At 44.3% G+C, this 25936-nt stretch overlaps 1 protein-coding gene across 1 annotated transcript in view; it reads right to left on the bottom strand.

The window, feature by feature from the left end:
* Window positions 1–22681, bottom strand: part of NUP133 (nucleoporin 133) — a 49438-nt gene extending 26757 nt beyond the window's left edge. Inside the window, exons 1-12 of the mRNA XM_081039233.1 lie at window positions 21696–22681; window positions 19946–20064; window positions 16977–17080; window positions 15803–15907; window positions 14256–14390; window positions 13489–13659; window positions 11872–12027; window positions 11500–11570; window positions 8445–8592; window positions 6545–6692; window positions 5514–5671; window positions 4543–4634 (exon numbers count right to left, since the gene is read on the bottom strand). Of these exons, the coding sequence (XP_080895359.1) occupies window positions 4543–4634; window positions 5514–5671; window positions 6545–6692; window positions 8445–8592; window positions 11500–11570; window positions 11872–12027; window positions 13489–13659; window positions 14256–14390; window positions 15803–15907; window positions 16977–17080; window positions 19946–20064; window positions 21696–21877 (1589 nt within the window). The 5' untranslated portion in view covers window positions 21878–22681. The remainder of the gene's footprint in view (window positions 1–4542; window positions 4635–5513; window positions 5672–6544; window positions 6693–8444; window positions 8593–11499; window positions 11571–11871; window positions 12028–13488; window positions 13660–14255; window positions 14391–15802; window positions 15908–16976; window positions 17081–19945; window positions 20065–21695) is intronic.
* Between the last annotated feature and the right edge of the window lie 3255 nt (window positions 22682–25936).

The following is a 25936-nucleotide window of genomic DNA, read 5'->3' as shown; positions in this document are numbered from 1 at the left end:
GAAGTGAGGGGGAATATTTGAGGAGGATTAATGGCAATGTATCTTTTACTGTAATAACTGTTTTTTATTTAAACATTTACGTATCTTTTGATCACACCTCGTGTGTTGAACACTTACAATGTGCTAGGGACCGGAAACAGAATGACAAACATTACAGTCTGACGCTTCACAAAGCGGATGGTTTCCCGAGTTAGACAATCAACAAGCAGCTACACACACACCGTGACAGGCCTGGAACAGGGGACTGAAACCACGATGGGGGCAGGGAAGCGCCCTGGGGAGAGGCGCAGCGAGGCCCAGGTGGAGGTGCGAGGGGCACGCAGCGCACAGGAAGGACATGCCGCTCCTGTAAGCACGTGTGCCAGACGCCGCTGAGGACGGTAGATCACCCGGGAGCAGGAAGGGGGACAGCTCCCAAGGCCGACCGTGGGGGACACCACCAGTAGCAGGCAGGGGAGCCAGGGTAAAGGACGGCACGGCAGGCGGGGTGCAGACGAGTGCCGCTCCGGGGAGGACGTGCGCTGCGCCGGACGGGCTGAGGCACACATCAGAGAACCAACGTCCCGTAAACCACAGCGGACAGGCACTGAGAGGAGACATCACCATCAGCTCTAGTTTTCCAAAAGGTCATTGTGACCATCACATGCAGAGGGCATTAGATGGGGGTCAGACAGGAGGCGGTACAGTCCAGGTAGGATGACACCGTGGAAATCCAGGAAGAGAAGACGGCCTGCACCATCACATCAGTGGCTGTGGGGAGGATGGGGACAAGCAGACAGGTGGGACAAAGACACGTGGGTTCGTGAGGTACCTGGCAACTGGCTGGACCTGACAAACGAGGAGGATCCCCCTCCCCCCTCACTGTGCTCTGAGCAAACGCGTGGACGGTGGCACTGGTGCTGGGAGGGAGTAGAGGCGGGAGGACAAGCTTTGGAGACAAGCACAGAGCTGGACCCCAGGTGCCCGTGGGACATGAGCTGCCTTCAAACACTCCCCTGTGTACGGCCGGAGCCCCACGGGCCCTGGTGTCCTCGGCATATGGAGCCAGAGGAGGAGAGACAGAGCAGGGAGCAGTGGGGAATCTGGGGGGCAACAGCCCATCACCCACCAGACAACCTTCTAGTAGCTTAGCTGTAACAGGAACAAAGAGATGGGGGTGGAAGCTCCAAGCAGGGACACAGACTTGTCTTTTTTAAAATGGCAGATTAAACATGATCAACGTCCCAGGAGGAGTCAGCACAAGAAGGGTCAAGGACAGAGAGGAAGAACTGGCGAGTAGGGTCAAGGGGCAGGAAACAGTAGCTTTGGGGACAGACAGAGCACTCCCTCCTACTGTATTTTGCCGTGTATAATGCACTTTTTTGCTCAAATTTGTGAGGGAAAAATAAAGATGCGTGTTACACATGAGTAGTACTAATTTCATATGTATATAAATATTTTTAATTCTTTTACGTTCACATACTAGAAGTGTAACTAGAAATCAATAACAATATCTGTATGCAAAATAATACCCTGGAATACGATAATAATGATGGAAGAGTTCTAGGCCATCTATGATGCATAAATATCATAAATTTGTTACCGTTACAGAAAATTTCCAGTACCTTCTCTGTGTTCTTGTATTTTGTAATTATTTGTTATATAACATTTCTGTACCATAATCTGTTAAAAAATAAATGCTAAAATTCCTTTATAATACAAAACACAAGTACCTAAATGTAAACAAGTAAGAATTTGAATTAAAAAAAATGGAAAGAGTTATACCCTGAAAGTTTGGACCAAAACCGTGGGTGCGCATTATACACCACAAAATAGGTTGTTCACAGGGTGGGGAGAGGAGGCAGGTGAGTCTGTAGGGAGCCCCCTGCTGGGATGAGGGTGAGGCACAGGGCTCTGAGGGCCTCTGTTACCTCTGCGAAGCTGAGGCTCAGTCAGCTGCTGAGGAGGGAGGAGGGAGGAAAATGGCAGGGGGAGGACATTAGGACAGGGCTTCATAGACCTGGAGACGAAGCTGACTAGAGTAACAGAAACTGCTTAGAAGTGTGAAAGGCTGGGTAGGAGCTACGGGTTATAGGATACAATGTTGACTATGGCAAGTTCAATAGATAATCAGCTATTTTAATCAATAGAACTAATCTTTTAAATTCTCATGAGCAGAAGAGCTTGTATATATATTTAGTTAAGTAAAATGAAAAGCAATTTCAAAGAAACAATGCTATAAAAACAGGAACATGACCTTAGCAAAAAGCTAAACAGATAGCATTTCAGGGCGCTCTCTTCCGATTTTGAGCCCCGCAGAGCATCTGGCAACGCCTGAGGACAACTTTGGTTGTCAGAAGTTGTGGGAAGGGTGCTACAGGCATCAAGGGGAGACGGCAGAGATGCTGCTGAACACTCTACAATCCACAGGATGGCCCCACGACAAAAAATTATCTGTCCTCCAATGGCAACAGTGACGAGGTTGAGAAATCCTGCCTAAACGACTACAACTTCATCCTAATTCTTTAAGACTACTGGCAGACACTCCCTCGGAAATAACTATTGTCAGCCTCCCAGGACTTCAACCGTGCTAACCAGGTAATCAGACGCACAGCAGTGCTAAGGGCCACAGTAACCCACCACGCCTCAGGTCACTATGCTCAGGACTCAAAGTCAAGGACCCCTTTCCATGCTTCGTCGTCTCCTAGGAAACGTTTAGAAATGGCTATACTGCGTTGAATGATGTCCCCTCAAAACTCATGTCCCCCCAGAACCTCAGGAAGTGACTTCATTTGCAAACAGGATCTTTGCAGACGTGATGAGTTAAGTAATGATGAGGTCACCCTGGGCTAGGGTGGGCCATAATCCAATGACTGGTGTCATTATTAGTAGCACACATGAAGGCAGATATACAGGGAAGAAAGCCAATGTGACAAAGTGACAATGGAGACAACTGGAATGATGTGTCCACAGGTCAAGGAATACCCAAGAATGCCAGCAACCACCAGGAGCTGGGAGAGAGGCAAGCAGTGTCCCCGGAGCCTCCACAGGGAGTGTGGCCCTGCTGCCACCTTCACTTCAGACTTCTAGTCTCCAGAATTATGACAGAATAAATGTCTGTTGTTTGAAGCCACCCACTTTGTAATTCCTTACAGAGGCCACAGGAAACGACTGCTATGACCACTGCATTGCTGCATTAGCACTTACAATTTCAGATGCCACAAATCTAACAAGAATTGTTAATTAAAGGAAAACCTGCAAGACAAGATCATGGTATTTTAATGCAAATCTTGGCAGTTGGACTGAACACCACACGACAGAACGAGGTTGAAGAAAATTCAGAAACAGAAGCGAAGACCTAGTCTACATGCGCCATCTCCTGGGTAAGAACTCAGCTCAGCAGACCAGACGGCACGGCACGGAATGTTCAAGTGGTGACAGCTCTGCAGAGTCTTACTGCCACCCCTCCCGTGACAGTGAGCCACTCGGGGTCAGATACCAACAACCCTGAGTGGGACTAGGGGTCAGCAGTTGAGAACTGGGGACACGGAGGGGCAAATCCTGAATATTCCTTTGAAATAAAGATCTGCTGGAGAAACTAATGACCCTTCATGCGCCCAGCTCTGTCCACTCATCGTTCCCAAAGGAAGAAACAGTTCAGAAAGTGAGGGCTTCTGTCCAAAGTCTCACGCAGCTAGTTAGGGGCGGAGTATGGCTGGACCACAACTTTCCCAAATGTGCGTTTGTTCAAATATGAACTTACTGCACCTTGTTAGGCAGGCACCAGAGTACAGGATCCGCAGAATACACGTCTAGGACAAAGTGAAATGACTGAAGTCATCTGAAACCGCAGGGATTAGTCAGCAGGTATGGCAGACACTCTCTCTCCCTCCGCACATGCACTCCCTGTGAGTGTCCTCCCACGGGGCTCCCCCGAGATTTGCTCTGGCCCGTGGGACAGGGGCAGATGGGACCCATGCAGAGACGAGAAAAGCACGTGTGCACCGAGGCTTCCTCTCTCGCCAAACCCCGACTGGTGAACAAGGCCAGGGGAGCTGCTGGAGGAGCCATGTGGTGCAGACAGATGCAACCAGCCACAGCCCCCAAATGTGAGGAAGTCTAGCTGGGACAGCGGGCAGCTGGCCACACACGGGACCAGGAAAATGGCCACCTGAGCCCAACCCCAAACAGCCGGACCGAAGAACCATCAGCTGCATTACATAAGCCACCGAGTTCTGTGTGGATTGTCTACACAGCAGACCGCACTAACGGGCTAATCCCCATCCTTTACGGCACCGACAAAACCTTGTATGCAACCTTGTGCTTTCACATGATGTGTGCCAGCTCATGCTGCCCTCAGGGCCACCGTGAATGGCAGTGGGCAGGGCAAGGTGCACCATGTCCCCCCAGCCTGGCCGGGGGAAGTGCTGAAGTTCAGAGAAACGTTCCTCCTTAATGGCGCCATTCCTCCAACTTGCTCCCGTCAGTCAACAAATAAGGAGCACAGGTCAGTAATGTGTCCTCAGACTTAAAAGAAGCTAACATTGAAGAACCTTGTCATACCTGCAATATTGCAGAAAAGCCGCTTTTAGCAATTTGGTTGTATCTTCCTGGGCTCTGGCTTCATTCTTTGGAGAGCTCTCAAAAATCACACTCTGTAAGGTAACAAACTACAATTTAGAGGTGCAGGTATCAGCAAATTCTTAATTATTGGACTAAAAACGTCCCACCTATGGCAGCAACAACACAGGTACACAAGCTGTTTACCGTACTCTCTATACCGATAGTTTACATGTATAACACATTTAATGAAACAAGACAAAATGTACCATGCGAACAACCAGAGTCCTATTGTGAGAGACATGATTTGGGGATTTCCTCATAACCAGTGCAAACTTTTTACGGATTTGCTCTTATACAACTCATCACAATGTATGTTACTAAGCATAATGGTTGATTTCAAGCTTAAACAGAGACGAGGATTTGGAAAAATCCTTAAACAAGGATTTGGAAGAATTTTCAAGAATGAAGTACTGTTTCAGAACAGCAGCAATATCATAAATCCATGATTACAAAAGAATAAAAGAAAAAAATCACTACTTTTTGTTGAAACTACCAAATCACTTTAATTTTGAATTAGAGAAATAGTCTATATCTTTCACATACTATTCAAACAGAAATTACCCCAACAGTATTCTTTTCAGCCTCCTATGAAAGAATGATAAAACCTTATGGATCAGGGGAGTTTAGGTTTCAAGACAACAGAAAAAACTTGACGGTTTTTAGCCCCCCCCAAAAAAATCATCCCAGAATAACAAGAAACACCACCACCCAAACATCGGTGATTCGAACCAGAACACAAGAAAATGGAAACCAGAAGAAGTTGTTGTTTTTGGGAAAGAGGACAAAGGGGGTGAGGGAGATAAAAGAATTAATGTTTTCATCACAACTCTTTTAAAACTGGCTGACTTTTTAAAACATTTGTGGGAAATACTCTGAAAAAAACTGTAAAATCATATACTGAACCACATTACCTCATTGCTTGGTCCAGCAACTGATGATGCTAAAGAATCTTCGAGGTCTTCTGCTAACATGGACACATTTTCCCGTGGAGTAATAGACACCAACCCACTGTTTCTAGAAAAAAGGATAGGAACACCAGCACAGGAACCAGCTCCTAAAATCCTATCTCCTAAAAGACAGGAAAACACACAATTACACAGAGCAGATTAACGCTTTCCCACGCTAAGCAGAAATCATTCTAAGAGACTAAGAACATTTTCTTTGCCCTTACAACTTTCCTCCTCCTTCGAGCTCCATCTCTGGATCCCAGGTCAAATGTTCAGGACCGGCTGCCACTGCAGTAGCAGGCTGTGTCCTTTAGCTTTCAGACAATGAAAACTAGCCTTGCGAGCCAGCAACAAGTTTAGTGAGCATGAAAATCAAACAACTCATTCTGTACCATTCAGAAAAACAGCTTCATCAGCCTGATGGAGTCCTTTTGTCCAGTTCTGTCTTGACTTATTGAGAAAGCCAGTGGGGGAAGAAGCCACGCCTGCTCGGTACCTTAATGCCCTGGCACCCACCTCCCAGCAAGGGTCCCGTGGAGGGGCCACAAAATCTACTTCCAGCCAGCCTGTGGCCCGCCCTTTAGGTAAACATCCTCATGGAACCATCCGCGTGGCTTTGTGTCACTCCTGGATGGCTTCCCCCACCCCAGCCCCTATTTTAGCTGCTGACATTCTTCTTCCAAGGGGTCTGGACACACTTACTTAAGAACAGCTCAGAGTAAGTCACTCCCACTAGGAATAAGCCATTTACATCTCAGCATCAGTCCCTTTCTTCTTGGCCTCTGCTGGGGAAACTGTTACTATTTTTTGCCCATACATGTAACAGTCTGGGAATTCTACTATCCCCTTGGTTTTTCAGTAGGGTTGTGACCATACCATACAGGTATGGTACAGAATGTCTCTAACACCTGGCAGCATCGTGCTTGAAGCAACATTTACAGGAAAAGAATGACTAAGGAACTCACTAACCCTGCTTTCCGAAACTGGCACTGTACCTTGCGAGTTAAAGACAATCTTCTCCTGAGGGACAGAAAACTTCCCGGTCCCCGTGGAGCACACATAGACGGCGCTTTCGGTGTACAGACAGGCGGTCCGCACTGAAAAGTCGGGGACCATCAACTGACACGCAACCGAATCTTCAGACTGAAAATTCAATTTAACATGTATTTAAGGAGAACTGAAACAAAAACGCTTGTTTGTGTATTTCAGAATTCATACTTTTGTACACTACCTCATAAAAATGATAAAATAATTCACTGACTGTCCTTATGAAAACCTAAACACTACCCACGAGATGACTGACAAAATATGATAGAATGAGTTTATAAACATCAATTAGAGAAATTCATTTGTTGAGCGGCAAATAATTAGCACATTTTGAAACCGTTTCCATGGTGATAAGATTTTAACCAGAAGCCTATTAAATATTAGAAAATACAAGGATTAATTCATTGTATTTATTTTAGAATTGGTCAAAACTTTATAAATGATCCCTAATAAACACTATGGTTCTGATTTCACTGCCAACATATCAAGCACAAGAAAATTGAGTCAATTTGCTCAGATATAAAACCAGAAGCAGAAATAGAAATAAGATCTAATTATAGTTGACCCTTGAATAACACAGGTTGGAACTGTGCAGGTCCACTTATTTGTGGATTTTTTCCAGTAAATATATTGGAAAATATTTGCAAATTTCCTTACTACCGTGAAACAATCGTCTGTATAACACTAGGCTGCCATAAAGCAATCATGTTGCTGCCTCTTCATTATCAATGCATAAACCTATAAATAAATACGAATTTATTTTTCATATTATCTTTTCATTTCAATGTCTAGTGTTAGTAATACCTGTAACATCTACAGCATTTTGAATCACATAAGAATATTTTTGTAGGTGCTGATAGACAATTCATCCTGCGACCAGATGACAAATTTACTATATTAATAGAGTACAGTATTGTGAATATATTTTCTCTTCCTTAGGATTTTTAATAACATTTTTCTGAAGCTCACTTTATAAGAATACAGTGCATAATGCATACAACATACAGAATATGTGTTAATCGACCATTTCTGTGATCAGTAAGGCTTCCAGTCAACAGTAGGCTACTACTAGTTTAGTTTTTGGGAGTCAAAAGTTATACATGACTAACATGGGGGAGGGGTGCCAGAATGGGGGTTGAGGCCCCCAACTCCCACGCTGTTCCAAAGGTCAACTGTAAATAAAATGAGCAAATGCTGAAAAAGATATACTGTTTATTAATGAAGAAATTTTACAAACAAAACATTAAAAGTGGTACCCTATGTTTTTTTATTGTCAAATTATATTGTTTATACCCGTTTGCATTGTCTGAAATTTTAACACTGAGCATGTTTTTCTTGCATAATCAGATTTTTCCTCATGATTACAGTTATTAAACAATACATCTAATTGTTACCAAGCTTCAAATTAGACATCTTTTAATCATTACATGAACTGTGATGAGCATATAATACCTACAAATATAATCCTTCTTTGAGCAGAAAGGGAATTTTTCTGTATCACAGGCTCAAAACCAAACCCCAATGCCTATCAGGTTTTCTCCTGATTGTCACTCTGCAGTTCTTCATCAGCATTTTTTTTCTACTCAATAATGTAGAGATGATAATCCCCTCACAGAGCTAGAGCAGAAGAAACAAACTGCTTGCTGTCAGCTGCTTTGGCTCTCATTTCTCTTGAACTACGGCTGAGCAAAGGAACAAGTCTGAGATGGCAAATAAAATGCAGTGTTTAAAAAGTAGCTATTTTAAAGTATACCCAAGCCCTGCCAATGACATGCTCAAAGATTCTGACCTTGCAATGGTTAGGGAAAGAAAACTCAGTATGTTTTCACTTACAGATAGAAATCTTACCTGAAAAGGTGGATTATACTGAGTGACTTCTACAGTTACTGCATCTGACATTTGGGAGCCATTATCTTCCACTGTTATTACAGAGTAATAGACGAGACAAGGCGTGTCTGCTGGGTGCCACGCTGCCGCCAAAATCAGGAGCCCATCGCTAATCAATGCAAAACAAAAACCGACAGTCTCTTTGGAAAACGGCCCTGTGGTTTCTTATGCAGGTAAAAATACACTTACCGTCTGACCTAGCAATGCCACTCCTAGATATTTACCCACGAGAAAAAACTATCTCCACACAAAAACTCACGTGTGAATGTTTGTAGTGCCTTCACTGGTAACTGCCCCAAAGAGGAAACAATCGAGCAGCCTTCAACTGCTGAACAGATAAACTCTGCTAAATCTATACAATGGACTAAGCAGTAGAAAGGAAGAAACTACTGAAGGAACATGAAACGCTAGGTGAAAGAAGGCAGACTCAAAGGTTCTAAACTGGACAGTTCCATTTACATGGCATTCCAAAAAGGGCAAAACTGTAGGGACAGAAAACACTTCAGCGGCCGTCAGGGGTGGAAGTAGGTTACAAAAGGGCACGAGGCAATCTGGCGGGTGATGGAACCGTTCATACCTTGATTATAGTTACAGTTAAATAACTGCATTTGTAAAAACTCAGACAAAAATTTATGGGATTGATAAAGACGGTACTGTGAATGTATTTTCTCTTCCTTATGATTGAATTTTACTGTATGTAAAATGCAGCTCAATAAATCTGGCTTTAAAAGAAGATCAACAAATAAGCTACTGCGGGGTCTGGCTAAGAGCACCGCTCGGGCCACACTGTGCCCACGCGCGCTTCTGTGCATGAAGCTTTACTGGGCCACAGCCATGCCCACCCGGGTGCTGTCTGGGGGTGCTTTCATGTTGCCACCGGTGGGGTAGACTAGCTGGAATGAAGACCACATGGCCTCCAAAACCTAAAAAAGTGAGTTTTGAACCCTTCACTGAAAAGGTTGCCAAACCCTGATCTAACCTGGTCTTCAAAGCTTACGTTTTTCCAGGGTAAAAACATTTTGTTTTTAATTTTAACAATCAGTTATAGAAATTTAAGCTGCTGTACATGTAAAAATAAACCTTCTACGTTTCTCTTAAGTGTATCAAGGTGGTTGTACCCACAAAGCATGAAATGAATTAAATGGTCTCTAATCTCAGCCCTTCCAAAACATTTAATAGCATTATTAGCAACTTTCCTTCAAGTCTCAGAAATATTAACCGGGTGGCAAGCACCTTCTACTGACAACTAGAAATAAGAAATCAAGCTCATGACTAACATGCCATTTACAGTTACACAATGCCAACATGGCTCTCAGCTTCCTTCTCCCGTTCCCCTCTCGCAGTGGCACAATCTGTGACATCCTGGCAGTGACCTAAAGAGCTAACAGATGACATGTAAGAACAGTACACATAGGGAGGAGCTGAGTGAGGTCCCAGAGAATGCAGCGCTGAGCGCGCCCTCTCTGTGCCAAAGGGGAGGGCCACTGGGGCACACCTCCAGTCGGCCTTCACACTGATGTCCCTCTAAGGACTGCAGCATGTGAGCGGCCAGGTGCTCATGGAGTCACAGACACCATCTCTCAGCTACGACTGCTGAGGGACTGGTGCTAGGACCGGATTTATTTGACATCTCATAAAAAACTTCATATTTGAAAACCCTTGAAACTATTTTAGGTGGTAAAGATGTTATGAAGATAATCACAATTTTGCACATCAGTAAAAATTTGACAAATGTTTATGGGAGTATATATATTAGGTAATACATTTAAGATTTAAAAAATCCAAACTTTACATCTAAAATGAAGCTATCAACTCTGTGTTGATAATAATCTAGTGAAAGAATTGCTAAGCCTGGTGACTGAAAACACAAGCCCAGGTTGAAGCTGTGGTCGGAATGAGCACCAGGAAGACAAACAGTCTCAGAAGAAACACCCCGGCACAGGTCACTGGACCTCCAGGACGTAAGGGAGTGTGGGCGGGACAATCTGGAGTAAAGGTGGGTCAAGGGGACAATGGACCTCGTTGGCAAGCACGGGTCTCTAACCTGTTCTGAAAAACGGAAGGTGAAAATGTTCTCATCCTGTGCCCACAGTGGGATGTGTCCTAGCAGCACTTGGAAATTTCTGAAAGTCCAGTAAAAATAAACAAAAATAGGTAAACTGTAATTAATTAAAGTGTTTATGGAAATCAAATAGACACTACTCTTTGTACTTTTTTGGAAGTTTATAGAAGAATCCTACTGAGAGTCTCAATAGCCTAAGAGAGAAAAATTATACAGCAGAACTGTAACGTCCTTCTAAGAAATAAGTAGAACTCACTCCATTAAACTAAGTTACTCTAAAACACCTAAAAACAGTCCTCAACTTCTGGTAAGTTGTGTTTTGAAAGATTACAAATCGTATACTTGCATTCCTTCTGAACTTCCTCACAGAAAGCACATTACAAATGTTTTTTAAGTTCTGAATCACATTTGGTATTGAAACTAAGTACTAACTGGAAAAGTCAGCTTTGCTAGACTACCCTGGAACCCCAGGCACTGGTCAGAACACCGTTTCTAAGAGCAAATGTACTGAGTATGAGGCAGCCTCGAGTGCTAGCGGGCATGCCAAGACAAAGCCTCGCCCCATCCTTCCTTCCCTCAATCCAGCCATCCACGCAGCCCTGGAGAAGTGGGGCCAGTCCCCCCAAGGAGACAGACGACAGCATGGAGCGCCCACGGTGGCGGGAAAGGCATTTCTTAGCAGTGGGAAGAGAAGCCGCAGCTGAGAGCAGAGAGGATGAGACTCTGCGGCAAACGACATGAGTACGAGCAAGAAAAACAGCTGGAGGTGAGAACTGCCTTATTCCTCCAGTGAACTAGCACCTCTGGATACAGAACGCAAACCATTTAGGGAGGTCTCAGTTAATGTGGTAAGACTGGCATCTGAACAGCGAGACTGCTCGTCATTTTATAACAGACATCAGTTTATTCTTCCAGACAACTACCTACGTTCTGTATGACAGATAGACTGCTTACCAGTTTTGGTTCAAATCCAAATAGCGAACGTTGACCCCTTCCTTAATGGCTTCGTAGTTACTTTCAGATCCCTGAAGGAAAATACCAGCAACATCAGCTCCTGAGCACAGGCATGATTTTTCACCTTTGTGTCCCCAGCCCCGCCCAAAGGGCCTCATCCGTAGGAGCTCAGTTACTGAACGAATAATGCCTGAATTTTAGAAATTAAGTCAGTCAGCAGGTTCCAAAGTCTAGAGACTGACTTCCCCATTTCTGTTCTTGGGTGGCTGAAACCTGTGTGTGTGTGTGTAACACTGAACTCTGCTCTCACGAGTACAGCAACGTCCTCGTGCGCCATCAGCGTGCCGTGGGCACGGTGTCACACCTCCTTACCCAGACGGCATCCGCGACGTTCTCCTTCAGGACTCTGTTTATCTCCCAACTGAGCACTTGTTTCTCTGAACACTCATCCAATTCCCATTTACTGATGTTTACATTTGTCAGGGTATAAAAGCTTGATCGCTCTTTATCCCAAAGGACACTTGAAAGCTGTATGGAGGAGAAAAAAGTCAAGTTTACAGATGAAATTCTAATGTTAATGAACTGTTTTTCTGAAATTCAACCTCCATCTACTTGGTGACTATTTGATTAGTAGCCCTAGCAGAAGTCTTCATTTAGGACTCAAAGGAGGGAATGACCCTGAAGCAGCCCTTGTGGCCAGGTGGGATTTCAGGAGGGAACACACAGGCCGGGCCCACAGAGAGCAGAGCTGGGAGCGGGGACCATTCAGGCAGCTGCAGAGAATGAGAAGCAGTCCTGTTAATTGGAATGCAGATTACAAGTAGAAAAGCAAAAATAAGGTTCAAATGGAAATAAGGTTCAATACGGACAAGCAGAGGGTTCTGAAGGCGAGTTTGTGAAGCTGGTTAAGCAAGGGAGGCATGAGCAATGGCCTGTGAAGACAAGAGCTGTGTTACAGGGACCTGAACGTGCCGGGCACGTGTGCGCCTGCTTACACGTGGGTGTGCTCTTTTGCCTTTTAAGTACAGGTGTGTTTAAGTGACTGTCTCCGATTCTCCTGCACTGTGACTCCAGCCACTAATGGGATAGAGGGTCAGCAGTGAGGGAACTGGACTGGCACCAAAAGCCCAGGGAAATGGTCCCCGAGTGCAGGTTAGGGCATACAGTGGAAGCAGAAAGATGGGGGTGGAAATGAGATATGACAGAAATGAAACCTACAGCATCTGGGACCTAACAAATCTGCTAAAGGAGGGAGAGACACCCCCGCCCCAATCCCGATTTTATACCTGGGTCACTGCAAATAGCGACAGTGTGTTAACAGAAACAGACAGGGAAAAGAGGAACGGTTTTGCAGGCTAACATGTAGTCAATAGAAGAGGAGAGGGAATGTGAGCAGCGTGCTTTTAGGCATGTGAAGTTTCGGTTCAAAGCCCGAAACTGACAGCAAGCTCAGATGACAGGGAGATGGCTCAGTAAAGACGACGTGAGTCCAATTCAACAAGGCTGGGCATGGGTCTGCCACTGACTAGTTCTGGGATCTTGCCAGTTCAGAGCCTCATGGGAGCCATCTCCTTGTCTACCCATTGGAGAGGAAGCTCTTTCCATTACTGGTGGTCGTAAAATCACAGGAGATAACAAATACAGAGCACTGACAGACAGGGGGCTCCGTAAACGTCACCAGCACTGTCCCTTCACTATTCCCAAGCACAGCGAGGAAACCCAGGCAACAGACAGATGTGACTGCCCCACACAGACAGCTGCAGTCATGGCAGTGGAGAATACACTTTTGGCTAAATCTAGAAAGCAAAATGCAAGGGAGTTAGTATAAACTCATTTGATCATAATAAAAGTGTTTCACTGAAAAGATCAAAGGTTTTCTTTCATGAACACTATGCATGTAGGAGGCAACACCAACTTCCTAGGAAACATCCAACTTATTGATTTCACTTAGAAACAAACTGGTAAAACAAAGTTATTTTATCAACTTACTATTAGGTCGCTATTAGGAGATAAAATTCCCAGAAGGGAAGACACCTTCCGGCTGATCCCTGAAAGCACACCTTGGCCTTGAGGCAGAACGTGCTGATGGATCTTCCCTAAGCTTTCCGGTGTCAGCCGAATCAGCTGGCTTCCCGATGAGGACAAAATAAAACTTCCTCCCTGTGACCAAATATTGTGAAATTAGTCCAGTTAAGCATCTAAGAGTAAGACAACGACAATCAACACAAAATGCTTTGATACAGAGAAAAATCATCTGTACCTTAAATCTAAAATTAAAAAGCAGTGTTACTTTATTAAGATAATTCACTTATGAATCCGTTCACTTAGTATAATTAATTCTACACAGAAAAACTCTTGTTGTAGTTTTGGTTTTCAATTACATATTTTTTAATTCTGATTTTTAAATTATAGGTTCACCATATTGCAGGTTCAACAAATCAAGCATCAGGTTTTATTTCTTCGGGAAACCTGCAGCATATACGTTAGCAAACCATTCTTCGCAGTGACTAAGAGTTTTTAAGTCACTCTGAAAGAAGTGATTGCCACTCGCTACTGTCCATTGCTGGTATTTCATGGCCCTAGGAGAGGAGAAGGACTCCTCAAACCCTGGGCCCTGACAGCCTTCCCGTCCCTCGCTGACCTTTCCGTGGCCTGTGTGGCCTGCTCAAAACCCTGCACGTTCAGTCACTCAAATCCCGCTTCCAGGCCACATCACAGCTGTGCAATAAATGTAAAGGAACATCCATCATAGATACCTGCACTGCAGTCAGGAATTTGTAAGTCTTATCACCTCCTGAATCTACGAAAGTCTCTGTATAGGTGTCTTCACCAGCAAGACTTGGCCAATAACGGATAGAACCTTCTCTGGTGGCAGCCATGACAGCAACAGCCTCAAAACAAGAGCAAAACAGTCAGCGATCACAGTAACAGAGGACCTGGTACCTGGGATCTGATTAAACTGATATAAAGAAACCAAATCAAATTTACAAGTTTCAAATCAAAGTTACTATTTGATTAAGAAAAATGAGAAATAAAAATTCCATTGTTTTAAAAACGATCGTACAGTAAAAACTGCCTTTTCTCTTTGGTTGTACAGCTCCACGACTTGTACCACACGTACAGACTCACGTAACCACCAGCACAGTCAGGATGCACGACAGTTCCATTGGACCCCCAACTCCCTAGACCTACCCCTTTTAGTCACAGCCTCCCCACCCTAAATCCTGGCAACCACCATTTCCATCGTCCTAGTTTCCTCTTTCCAAGAATGTCAAACAAATGAAGTCGTGTAGAACCTAACCTCTGCCTCTGGCTTCTTTCACTCGGCTCCATGTCTGGGCTTCATCCATCCGTCACTGCTGAGTGTGCTCCCATCCTATGGGGGAGCCAGTGGTCATCCAGTTACTTGCTAAAGGACATGCATCACAAATAAAGCTGCTATGAATTCACGTACTGCTTTTGTGTGACCTGTTTTAACCACTCGAAGGAAAATCGGCAGGAAGGGAACTGTCAGGTCACGTGGCTAAGTCCCCAAGGACAGGCCAGAGCAGTGGCCGCAGCACTGAGCGCCGGCAGTGCGTGAGCCCAGCGGCTCCCCACCCGTGTCAGCACTCAGCTGGGACAGTACGTGCTAGTTCAGCCACTGTAAGAGGTGTGAGCGGTCCCTCGTTGCCGTTCTGAGTTGTATTCCCTGATGGCACGATGTGGGCATCTCTTCATGCGCTTATCGGACCCCTCATGCCCTCTCTGGCAAGGCATCTGCTCCAGTCCTCCGCCGTTTTAAACTGGGTTTGTTGTCTAGTTTAGCAATGAGACTTCTTATGTTCTGGAGAAGTCTTTTGTTGAATATACAATTTACCAATATTTTCTCCCAGTCTATAGCTTTTAATTTTGATGAAGTCCAATCCATTTTTCTCTTTCATGAAACATGCTTTTGGTGATTTCTGAGAACTCTTCTCCTAACCCCAGGCCATTAATTTTCTCCTATTTTATTCTCAAAGTTTTATAGTTTTATGTTTTACATTTCGATCTATGATCCATTTTGAGTTTATCTCTGTATGAGGTTGAGGGTAATTTGTTTTCTTTGCAGAAGGTTGACCCACGGTTCCAACGCCATTTACTGAAAAGACCATCCGACTCCACAGAGTTGCTCCGGCACCTGTCAGAGCCTGTGTACTCTGCTCTGTTCTGTAAGCTGTCCTGTCTGTCTACCTCTTTCCAATACCACAGTGTCTCAATTCCTGTTTACTCCAACTCCCTCATTTTAAAAACACTTTATTTCAATAAGCATTAAGTTACCTACCTGAGTAGAATGTGCATCACCTGAAGTGGCAGAGTAAGAGAGAGCCACCAAGTCAGCGCTCCAGGGGAAATCACTAGGTGGCAGCTGAAGTTCTTTGCAAAGTAACTGTAGAACAAATCCAAACAAAGACCTTTACATCAAATCTGATTCTTTGAAAATGCATCTGACTTCACTATTTCCTTTCTCTGCTTAGTTTACATTTTGATTCATTGCTGGAAATATCATCCTACAAATATTCTTTCTTCTCACGTTTTTGATTATGCTTTCAGTAATTAAAAAAATTTTCGTAAAAGATGTAAAATCAGGAAACCTTAAGAGCTAGACGGCATCCTGAGTATCAACTAGCTCAATCTCTTCCCAATTTATTGGTTAAGGGAAGTGCCTAGGCTCCTATTGAATTTTCCCAGTCTAGTCTTGTTTATTTGACCTTTAAAATCAGCATGACTGGAGTAATTATACCAAGTTGCCTAGAAAATATTTCTTAGACACAGTCAAGTATCAGCCTCCCTCTGTTGAATCATCAAGCCTTCAGATGTGCTCCTAACCACAAACCTCGTTTTCTAGGTGGCAGCAGTCGAGGCCAGGAGACGTGAAAAGCTTAGGGACTCAGGAGTCCCGAGGCCCTACGTAACAGTGGCCCCGTGAGCAGAGTGCTGCAAGAGAATATGTCTGCTCCTTGGCCACAAGGATAAGGCATTAGATACACAAATGACAACCTCTGTGTGAGAAATGGACAAATGAAAGTTAAACTAGCAACTGTAAACACTGGACACATTCTTTCGCTCTTTATTAATCATCATTCAGTAGATTCAGTGAAACACAGTTCTATCTTCTTAGACATAAACTGAGTCCATTAACTTACGTGGATACCATTTAGTCTCAGACTTCATTAGGCATGCCAATTAACATGACATTCATTAAAACTTTCAATGTCTCTAATTTTATTAAATAACATGGACCTTGTTTAAAATCATTAAAGGGGAGAAACCTTCTTCCCAGTACACAAATGTGTAAGCACGCTCGCTCAGTATTTCACGTTGCTATGAAAATGCAAATCCATAATGCTTGAGTAGGTTCAGATTACTGTCCTCCAACAACCCTAAAAATTCAGGGTAAAATGAGAGCCAATTGGCTTTCTGTCCTCTCTCCTTCCACCTCTCCAAAGAGCCATCACCTTCGTTATAGGTGACAGAGCAATCTTCCAAATAATGAGCTTCTCTTTGCAGACCAGACAAGCCCATCCACCTTCATATATGTTAACAGTCTGCGTGTCATCATCTAAAGAAAAACACACACACACACAAACAAAGAAAAACACGAGGTGCACAGTTAATGTATGAACAAAGCAACTGTTAACATCTCCTTATACCAAAATTTTTACTGCCACATTCTTCACCACAAAAATTACCACTCACGAAACAGATTAATTCACAACAAAAAATACTCATGACTAATCCAAGAGTTATCATTATCAAAAAGAAGACATCTATTTAACTTTGAAAACCACTTTTAGAACTATATCTAAAGACAAAAAGTGTATGTTGGGCCTCTTTTTAATATTTCTTAATTTCTGTTATAAACAGATAGCTTACTTTCTCTAATACTTAATAGCATTCATAATTTCATTTTGATAAAGCATCAGACATAACACACCCAGTCATCAAACACAAACATTTTAAGGAAAAATCACATTCCTTCAAAAGAACACAATTTTCAAATAAGAGCTCTTTGAAAGTATGACAAATTACTTCATTAAATGGAGACCTACAGGGTTACATTCCATACTGACAAAACTAAATTAGCATATTGTTTCCTTAAGCTTTGGAGGCAAACCTTCACAAACATGTTAACAGTCCAGGACACTTAATTAATTTGACCTTGCTCTTTGCTTAAAGGCAGGGAAGAGGCAAAAAATAAAAGGCATAAGCAATGCACAAGCTAAAATATCAAATCATGCCGAGTCGAAGTGTGGGCTTTTGCTGAGTTGGAGTATCTGCTCTGATATATTCTTATTTTTCCTGAAAGCACTATAAATCCTCTACCGCACCTCCAAATCCTCTACTGCTGAGCCCTTGGGGGCTGTGACTTAACACACAGCACTTGGCAGGTTTTCGTGTGGGGAAAGCTCTTCAAGTTCACCCAGCGCTTCAGTTTATACTCCCTGACTTCCAGGAGCTCTCCTCTGAGGCTGGGTGCGATGTGTGACTAACAGCCTGCAGGCATGATCCAGAAGTATGCTAAAGGTGTTAACGTATACTATACACTGTACGTGTTTTTAGAGGGGGAAGAAATGTAACATGTATTGCATATACTTCAAACAGAGACAGCGCGAGACAGAGGTCGGCAGAAGTTTGGGTGTGGAGAGCAGCAGCTGAAGCTCCCAAGGACTCACAGGCAAGATGCCGGAGTTCCAGCTGATGGGGGAGGAAGAGCCTTCTTCCAGAACGAAGCCCTTGACACTTTTCTGTCATTCACAGTAGGAGATACATTCTACGTCATGATGCGTGTGCACACAATGTGAAGAAAACGAGCTACTTACATTCTTATGAGATGCACTCTGATAGTCTGCATTCTATTTGAAGCCATTTTTTAAAAAATGCTGGTTATAAGTCACTAAACTGACTTCAGTCACTACCTGCAGTTTGAAAAACGTTCCAGAAAAATCACAAAGCTCTAGAGTTGAATCCTTCATTAAAATGAGTTAGGCAGGTCACTGAGGATGCTCTGAACTGTGCTCTTCCTGTCACACAGCCCCTCATCCTAATGTCCCCTTTCTGAAACTTATGTTGATGGCATCCTCCAAACTTCCACTCTAACTCTGCCCAGAATCTTCTAAAGGCACACCACATAACTGTGGATTGTGCACACAGCCTCTGGGACCCTGCACAGGACCCAGAAATGGGGCCAAGACCTGATTATACTGTGCTATTAAACCCAATACATGTAAGGCACTAGGGTTTTTTTGAAGCTAAACTTCACATACTTAATTAACTTTTGAAATTGGACAGTGTTGCACATACAGTACTTACAACCATCAAAGATTTAATTTTTGCTAGAATGAACTCATTATGCTTCTCAAATTCATTTTATAAGGTGTGATAAAAATACAGCAAATGTTTAAATTTAAAACAAAACTTACTACAGAATAAGACACATTGCCATTAATCCCCCTCAAAATACTCCCCCTCGCTTCGAACACATTTATTCCATCGTTCTTGCCACTTTCTGAAGCAGTTCTGGAAGTCCTCTTTCGTGTCTTTAGTTGTGCTGTGGTGGCTGCCTCGATGTCCTGAATTGATTCAAAATGTTTACCTTTCATGGTCATTTTGACTTTGGGGAAGAGCCAGAAGTCTCACGGTGACAGATCTGTTCAATAAGGTGGATAAGGACACATCATAATGACTTTATTTGACAGCAACTGCCATACCAGAAGCGATGTGTGACATGGCTTCTTTATGAGGTGTGATCATAAAATACGGTGAATGCTGCTGCCGAGTGCCATCCAACGGAAAGGCAGGGACCTTCAATACAGGAAGCAGTGTGTCGAACTTTAGTAACAGTGTGTGACAAGTTCCAACTTGTTTGGTGCAGTCAGTCGGGTGTGAGCTATGGTTGAGAGAAGGTGTGTTTTAAAGTGTGCCATAAATCATCCTCCATCATGACAATGCTCCGTGTCACACATCGCTTCTGGTATATGGCAATTTCTGTCAAATAAAAACATTACAGTGTCTCCTCATCCATCTTATTTCCCGGATCTGTGCGACTTCTGGCTCTTCCCCAAAGTCAAAATGATTCAGGACATCGAGGCAGCCATGACAGAGCAAATAAAGACTGTCATGAAAGGACTTCCAGAACTGCTTCAGAAAGAGGCAAGAACAATGGACTGAGTGTGTCAAAGCGAGGGGGAATATTTTGAGGGGGATTAATGGCAGTGTTCTTTTATTCCAGTAAGTTCTTTTTAATTTAAACATTCACCGTTTTGTTTAATCATACCTCGTATGTCTCAGAGTGAAAAACCAATTAGGTTATCTCTTTCTTCCCATTTAGGTGAAGGCGTATCAGAGAAAGCACAAATTTCAACCTCCTGCTAGAACTAGGCTCCATATGAACTGCTAATAGAAGCAAATGGAAAAGGATACCCACCTTCAGCCAATGTCAGGACTTCTAAGACTTTAACAGGAAGAGCACAGCCAAAGGTTTTCACATCATAGTTCATAGACTCGGTTACAGAGTGGTGTGGGAATATTCGTGTAGGCGTTCCTCTAAAGAAAAGAGACCACATGAGTTCACCACAACTTAAACTTTCCTTTAGCCTAATTATTATGTACATATTTTCACAGTAAAGAGAAGATCTTTGATGAACAAGAAAGAAGAGGTGTAACAATGAAAAGAACTCTGGCTCGTGTATTTGGTGTAGTTATATGTATTTTTCATTAAAAAAAGACTGACAGGGGGAAACCTTGGCCTCAGACCCTAAAACTTTAGTTTTTAGATGCATGCTGTATACACTTAAAGTCTTTATAACTCTGCTTCCTCAGCTATGAAATAAGAAAGTTGGACTAGCTCAGTGATTTTCAAATGCAGCTAATTTTAAGGGTCTCAATTGATATTTTTGAAAACAAAACAGAATATAAAATAGTTTACCATACACTGTGGTCAAAAGGTTTACAAACATTGGATTAGATTATCTTTAAGCTTTCATCACCACTAGAATTATAAGAATCTACCAGATCTGCATAATCAAGCAAGACATTAAATGGGTCATGAGCATCTGCTATTACCTGGTCTTCAACAGTAGATACGGCAGGAGAAATTATATTTCCTTCTAACCTTCATTTTAACATTCAGAAAAAGAATGTAAAGTTACCAGTATGAAAATTATTCTGTCTTTTACCATCGAGATTAAATTAGGAGATGCACATGCAGAGTGGTCGAGAGCTCCGTTCACCGAGAGAGCATTATAACAAAGGTTTTCTTTAAAGGGTCATCGGAAGGTTAAGAAATTTAAACACACACACACTGTATAAAGTATGACTTTATTTCCTGTCTTTTCTCAAAGGAGTAGAAAACACTAACAAGATCAGCACTTTGAAGAGCACTTTTCAGAACGCAGACGTCAAGGATACATGCATTCTTTAAAAATCATCTCTCCTTTAAAACAGTACAAAATTTTAAAAATTTTACTATAAGTTGAAGACCCAATATCAACATTTTCCTGCAGGGGAAAATTCACTTTTGACAGACGAATTCAGAGGAAACTACCGAGAAACACGTCACCTTCTTCTGCGGTTCTAGAAGCGGAGCTGGGGCGGGCTCTGGACGGCACCGGAGCGCCAGGCTTGCACGGGTCACAGGGCTCCTTCTCATCTCGCCGCTGACGCAGAGCCTTCTTGCTACTACTTCAGCTACAGGTGGGCTTCTGGAGCCTACAGCCTTGTACAATGACCACGCAGCAGGCAGCAGCAGCCCTTGGCACGCGCGGAGCCACACCCTGATTTCCCGGAGCGGAGGTCCCATCCCCCCATCACCGCCCAGCGCGTCGGGCACTGCGCATCGCGCTCTGGCACTAGTGACGCAGACGCAGGTCAGACACTGTCGCCGTGTACAGATGAAGTCACGGGGAACTTACACCAGACCACACAGGCAGCGAGAGGCACGCGGGAAACTCCGGGCTCAAATCCGGTTTGTTCTCCCCGTGGAAACAAACAGCACCCGTGAAAAGTGCAAAGCGACGCCTGACCCGATGGAGCACCGGCAAGGAGGCTGAACTGAGCCGCCAGGGCGTCCCTGCTCGCCGCCTCCGGCTGCAGAGGCTTCTGGAGACCCTGCCCCGTCAGACCCACGAGGCCCGCGACGCGGTGGGTTCCCGACCCAGCTGGGGACCACCACTTACCGAGAGCTCAGCGAGCTCCGCCGGCCGACCGGCGAGAAGAGCATCGGGGAGCCGACTGCAGACCCCAGGGACAGACCCTTCCTGCCTGTCGCCCGGGGCGTGGAGCCCGGCCCGAGTCCGCCCAGCGGGCCCCTTCGAGCTCCGGGTCCCGGAGTCCGCGGAGAGGAGACGGCCGGGAACATGACGGAAGAGACAGGCGACAAAGAGCACGCGAGTTCCGGCCGTGGGACCAGAGCGCGGCCCGCGCGCGGAGCTTGAATGCCCAAAAGGCGTGAGGCGCGCTGTAACGACGTCAAAGCGTAGCGCCGTGGGGCGTGGCCGGGAGGGGGGACCAGGGGCGCGTGGTGATGACGTCACGCGCAGCGCCGAGCCCGCGCAGTGGAGGCGTGGGCCTCAGGTCCCCGCCCAGACCTGCGAGAGTCCTGAGCCCCCGGGGAAGCGGAAGAGGGAAGGCTGGCGGCCTTCTCCGGGCGGGGTGGGGCCTTCTCCGGGCGGGGTGGGGCCTTCTCCGGGCGGGGTGGGGCCTTCTCCGGGCGGGGTGGCCCCCTGCAGCTGGAGCGCAGGGTCTGTGCGCGCGCCGTTTTCCCCGAGCCTCTCGGGGAATGGAAAGTGGTCGTTCCCCGGTCCGGCGTGCGAGGGGGCAGTGTAAAGCTGACGCCGGTCCTACGCTCTGCTCCGTTCGTTCTTGTCTAGGGTGTCCTTTTCCCGCGCAGCCCTGTGCTGGGGCCTCCACACCCGGGACCGCAGAGCACCTCTCCACCAGATCTGCTCGTGTCCGTCCTCACAGCCCCGCTGAGGACGGTCCTGGGCGCGGCCCGAGCGCGGCCTCCGCCGTCCCCGTCCTTACCTTCCGCCGCAGCACGCGTTCGCTCCCGCCGGAGTCCAGGCCGCGGGACAGCGCGGGGCGGCGCTCGCGCGGGGCGTCCGCTGCGGCTGCGGGGCTTGGCGGCCCCCGCTCGGCGGGCGTTTGCAACTCGTTCCCGGGTGTCGTGCCGCTGGCCGGGGACCGCGTGGCACACCCGCTGCCTTTACAAGGGATTTGCTTCAAACTCCACCCCTGCCATTGACCGCGTCGCCTTTACTACTAGTACCCGGTTGTGAGAACCAGCTAACGTTACTACAGAGATCACTCCACTTGTGCACGTCAAAAAACACAAACTTAACAGGAAGGCAAGCAAGCTGACGAAAAAATATTTCCAATAAAATAGTACTCTTTAAAGAGAATCAGTAAGGCAAAGCAAGCCACCCCAATAGAAAAGTGGAAATATCGGAAAGGCGTGAACTGGCTGGAGATCAGACTGGAAATGACCAAAACACAGGAAAGGATCTTCCATTCGCTAGTAATTAATGCCAATTAAATCACCCCTTGGCATTGTTTGCCTATCGAATTAGCAGTAATGTTTTTAAAAATGAGAATAGCTCATGTTGAAAGGCTGTGGGGAAATAGGTTTGTTGTACACACTTCTGGTGGGATTATAAATTAACCATCTTTTCGATGACAATCTATCAAAAAGATTTATAATTTGTATACGTTCTTCAAACATGGCAATTTCACTTTTGGAACTTTATTTGAAAAACATTAAATCATATATATTGCTAGTATTGCTTATAGTAGCAAACAATCTAGAAACTAAGCTAAATGCCCAGCAATGGTTTTACAGCATATTCATATCATAGAGTGTTGTAGATTAACGAGAGTACGTATGTGCGTAATGAGTATTTAAAAGATGTAGGAAAATATTCTCTACATTATCAAATAAAAAGGCAGTTTCAGTATTATTAAAATAAAAATGCCTCACAAGTATACACATGTGGATACGTGTGCGATGCTGAACTCGTAGGTGCGCCTCCCCTCTGGACACCCTAAAACACAGCCCTTTCAGTTAATACCAAACTTTGATTTACATGGGGCTAATCCCGTAATCAACAACAGAAAAATAGCCAAAATTACTCTCTGCAGATGTGGTAGAATTGTTACAATCCCATTCTCAGCAACACAGTAAATATATTATTGAAACAAAAGGCAGGGGACAACGACAAACTCATAGAAATTATCTACTCCCAGTCATTTCCAGGGCATTCATCTCATTGTCATCTAATAGCAATGGAACTTCCTAAGAGAACCCTCCATTTCCGTGTAGTTGAAAAATCCTCCAAACACTGAAGAACGATGATTGTTCATCCCAGCTCTGGGGACAGCAACCTGTCAGGGACCGGAGAGAGTATCCCCGGCTTGAAGGCTGTGCAGCCTCTTGACACCGCCCTCATGAGTGTGTCTGTGTTCCAGTGACTCCATTTCTGGACACTAAAATTCGATTTCATGTAACTTCCATGTGTTATGAAATATTTTGCTTTTGATTTTTAAAACCATTTAAAGCTGTAAAACTAGCCTTGCTTGCAAGTGGCAGTTTGCTGACCCCTGAACTACTAGCTTTGTGAGGGAGGCACAGCCAGCAGCCAGCACAGGACCTAACAAAACACAAGATGCACAATAAATGCTGAATGAGTTGAGTAAATAGATTACCGGGAAAACATCACAATGCTTCAGATGTAAACAACATGCAGAAAAACATCCCGAAAGGAACTTTGACAATGTAGTTTTCACGTATTTCTTTTATTAATACACTTAAAGTTTTGTAATGTTTACATTTGTTTTCATTTATTTTCTAACAGCTTTGGCATTTTATGGAATAAAATGGACTTCCTAAAATGGAGGCCTACTTTATAAGAGTATACTTAGAAGGGTTTGGCCTATAATAGTTTAACTTGGGATTATCTCCTGCAAACCAGTCATGTCCAAGGTCAGAGGAGACCTTGCACATAAAGATGAGCCTGGGAGGGTGGACAACAAAATGCTAAGCTCATAATGTGAAAATTTATCTTCACATGTAGGATTTCAGATGATTTAAATTTTCGTCTTTTTGCTTATTTCCTAAATTGCTTAAGTGATCATATATGAGTTCTGACAAGTTCGTGAACTCATCCTAGAAAAAGTGCTACATACCTCACTGCTGAATATCACTACAGTCACCTTCAAAAGGGACTTGGGAAGCTATGCACCTACACCAGCACCTAGTCCACCCTTCACACCAACTTTGGAACTGGCCATCAGAGCTGTGTCGTATTACCCTTGATGTCCTGAATGTCATCCAAATGTCTTCCTTTCAATATTTCCTTTTAAGTTCAGGTAAAGAAAGAAGTCATTGGGGGCCAGATCAGGTGAGCAGGGAGGGTGTTCCAATACAGGTATTTGTTTCCTGGCTAAAAACTCCCTCACAGACAGTGCCCTGTGAGCTGGTGCATTGTCATGATATAAGAGCCATGAATTGTTGGCAAAAAGTTCAGGTTGTTTTCCTCGAACTTTTTCATGCAGCCCTTTCAGCACTTCCAGATAGTAAACTTGGTGAACTGTTTGTCCAGTTGGTACAAATTCATAATGAATAATCCCTCTGGTATAAAAAAAGGTTAGCAACATCATTGCAACAAGTTTGCAAACTTAATTGTCTGACCTAGTAGGTATTTGTTTAAACTACAGGAGTGTCAAAAGATCAAAAGTGGTAACATGTGCAGACACTCAGAAAAACAAGTAATGTCAACCCGTGTTACACCACCACCTCTGCGATACTTACCGTGTTTCCCCAAAAATAAGACCTAACCGGACAGTCAGGTCTAATGCGGTTTTTGGAGCAAAAATTAATGTAAGTCCTGGTCTTATTTTACTATAAGACTGGATCTATGATATGATATATGATATGATATGATATGATATGATATGATATGATATGATATATGATATGATATGATGTGATATGATATGATTCCAGGTCTTATATTAATTTTTGCTCCAAAAGACACATTAGAGCTCATTGTCCATCTAGGTCTTATTTTCAGTGAAACACGGTAGCTGCTTTGCTGTAATTATTTTCTCGGACGTCCCTACCTCTGTCTAAACTGGCAGCTCCCTCCACGGCAGACACTATGCCCACTGTCTGTCGTCAACTCTACAGCAGCTCCTTGTCCCCAGAGGGTAAGGGGGTACTTATTAAGCAATTACACAGAATGTTTATAAACAGCAGGGAAATGGGAACATTAACAATCAGGAGAAAAGGAATGAAACTTGTCATTACTACTTACTTTTCTCTATCTGTAATGTTAGTTTTTTCATTCCAGAACCTCCATAGCAAAATTCTAGTAAGACACTGAATGTAGTAGAAAGTTTTATAAGAAGTGGCAGACACAGA

This window comes from Rhinolophus hipposideros, assembly GCF_964194185.1.
Source record: "Rhinolophus hipposideros genome assembly, chromosome: 26".
NCBI classification, from domain to species: Eukaryota; Metazoa; Chordata; class Mammalia; order Chiroptera; family Rhinolophidae; genus Rhinolophus; species Rhinolophus hipposideros.
Note: the sequence above shows the minus strand (reverse complement) of the source record. Positions and strands in the feature narration are given on the sequence as shown.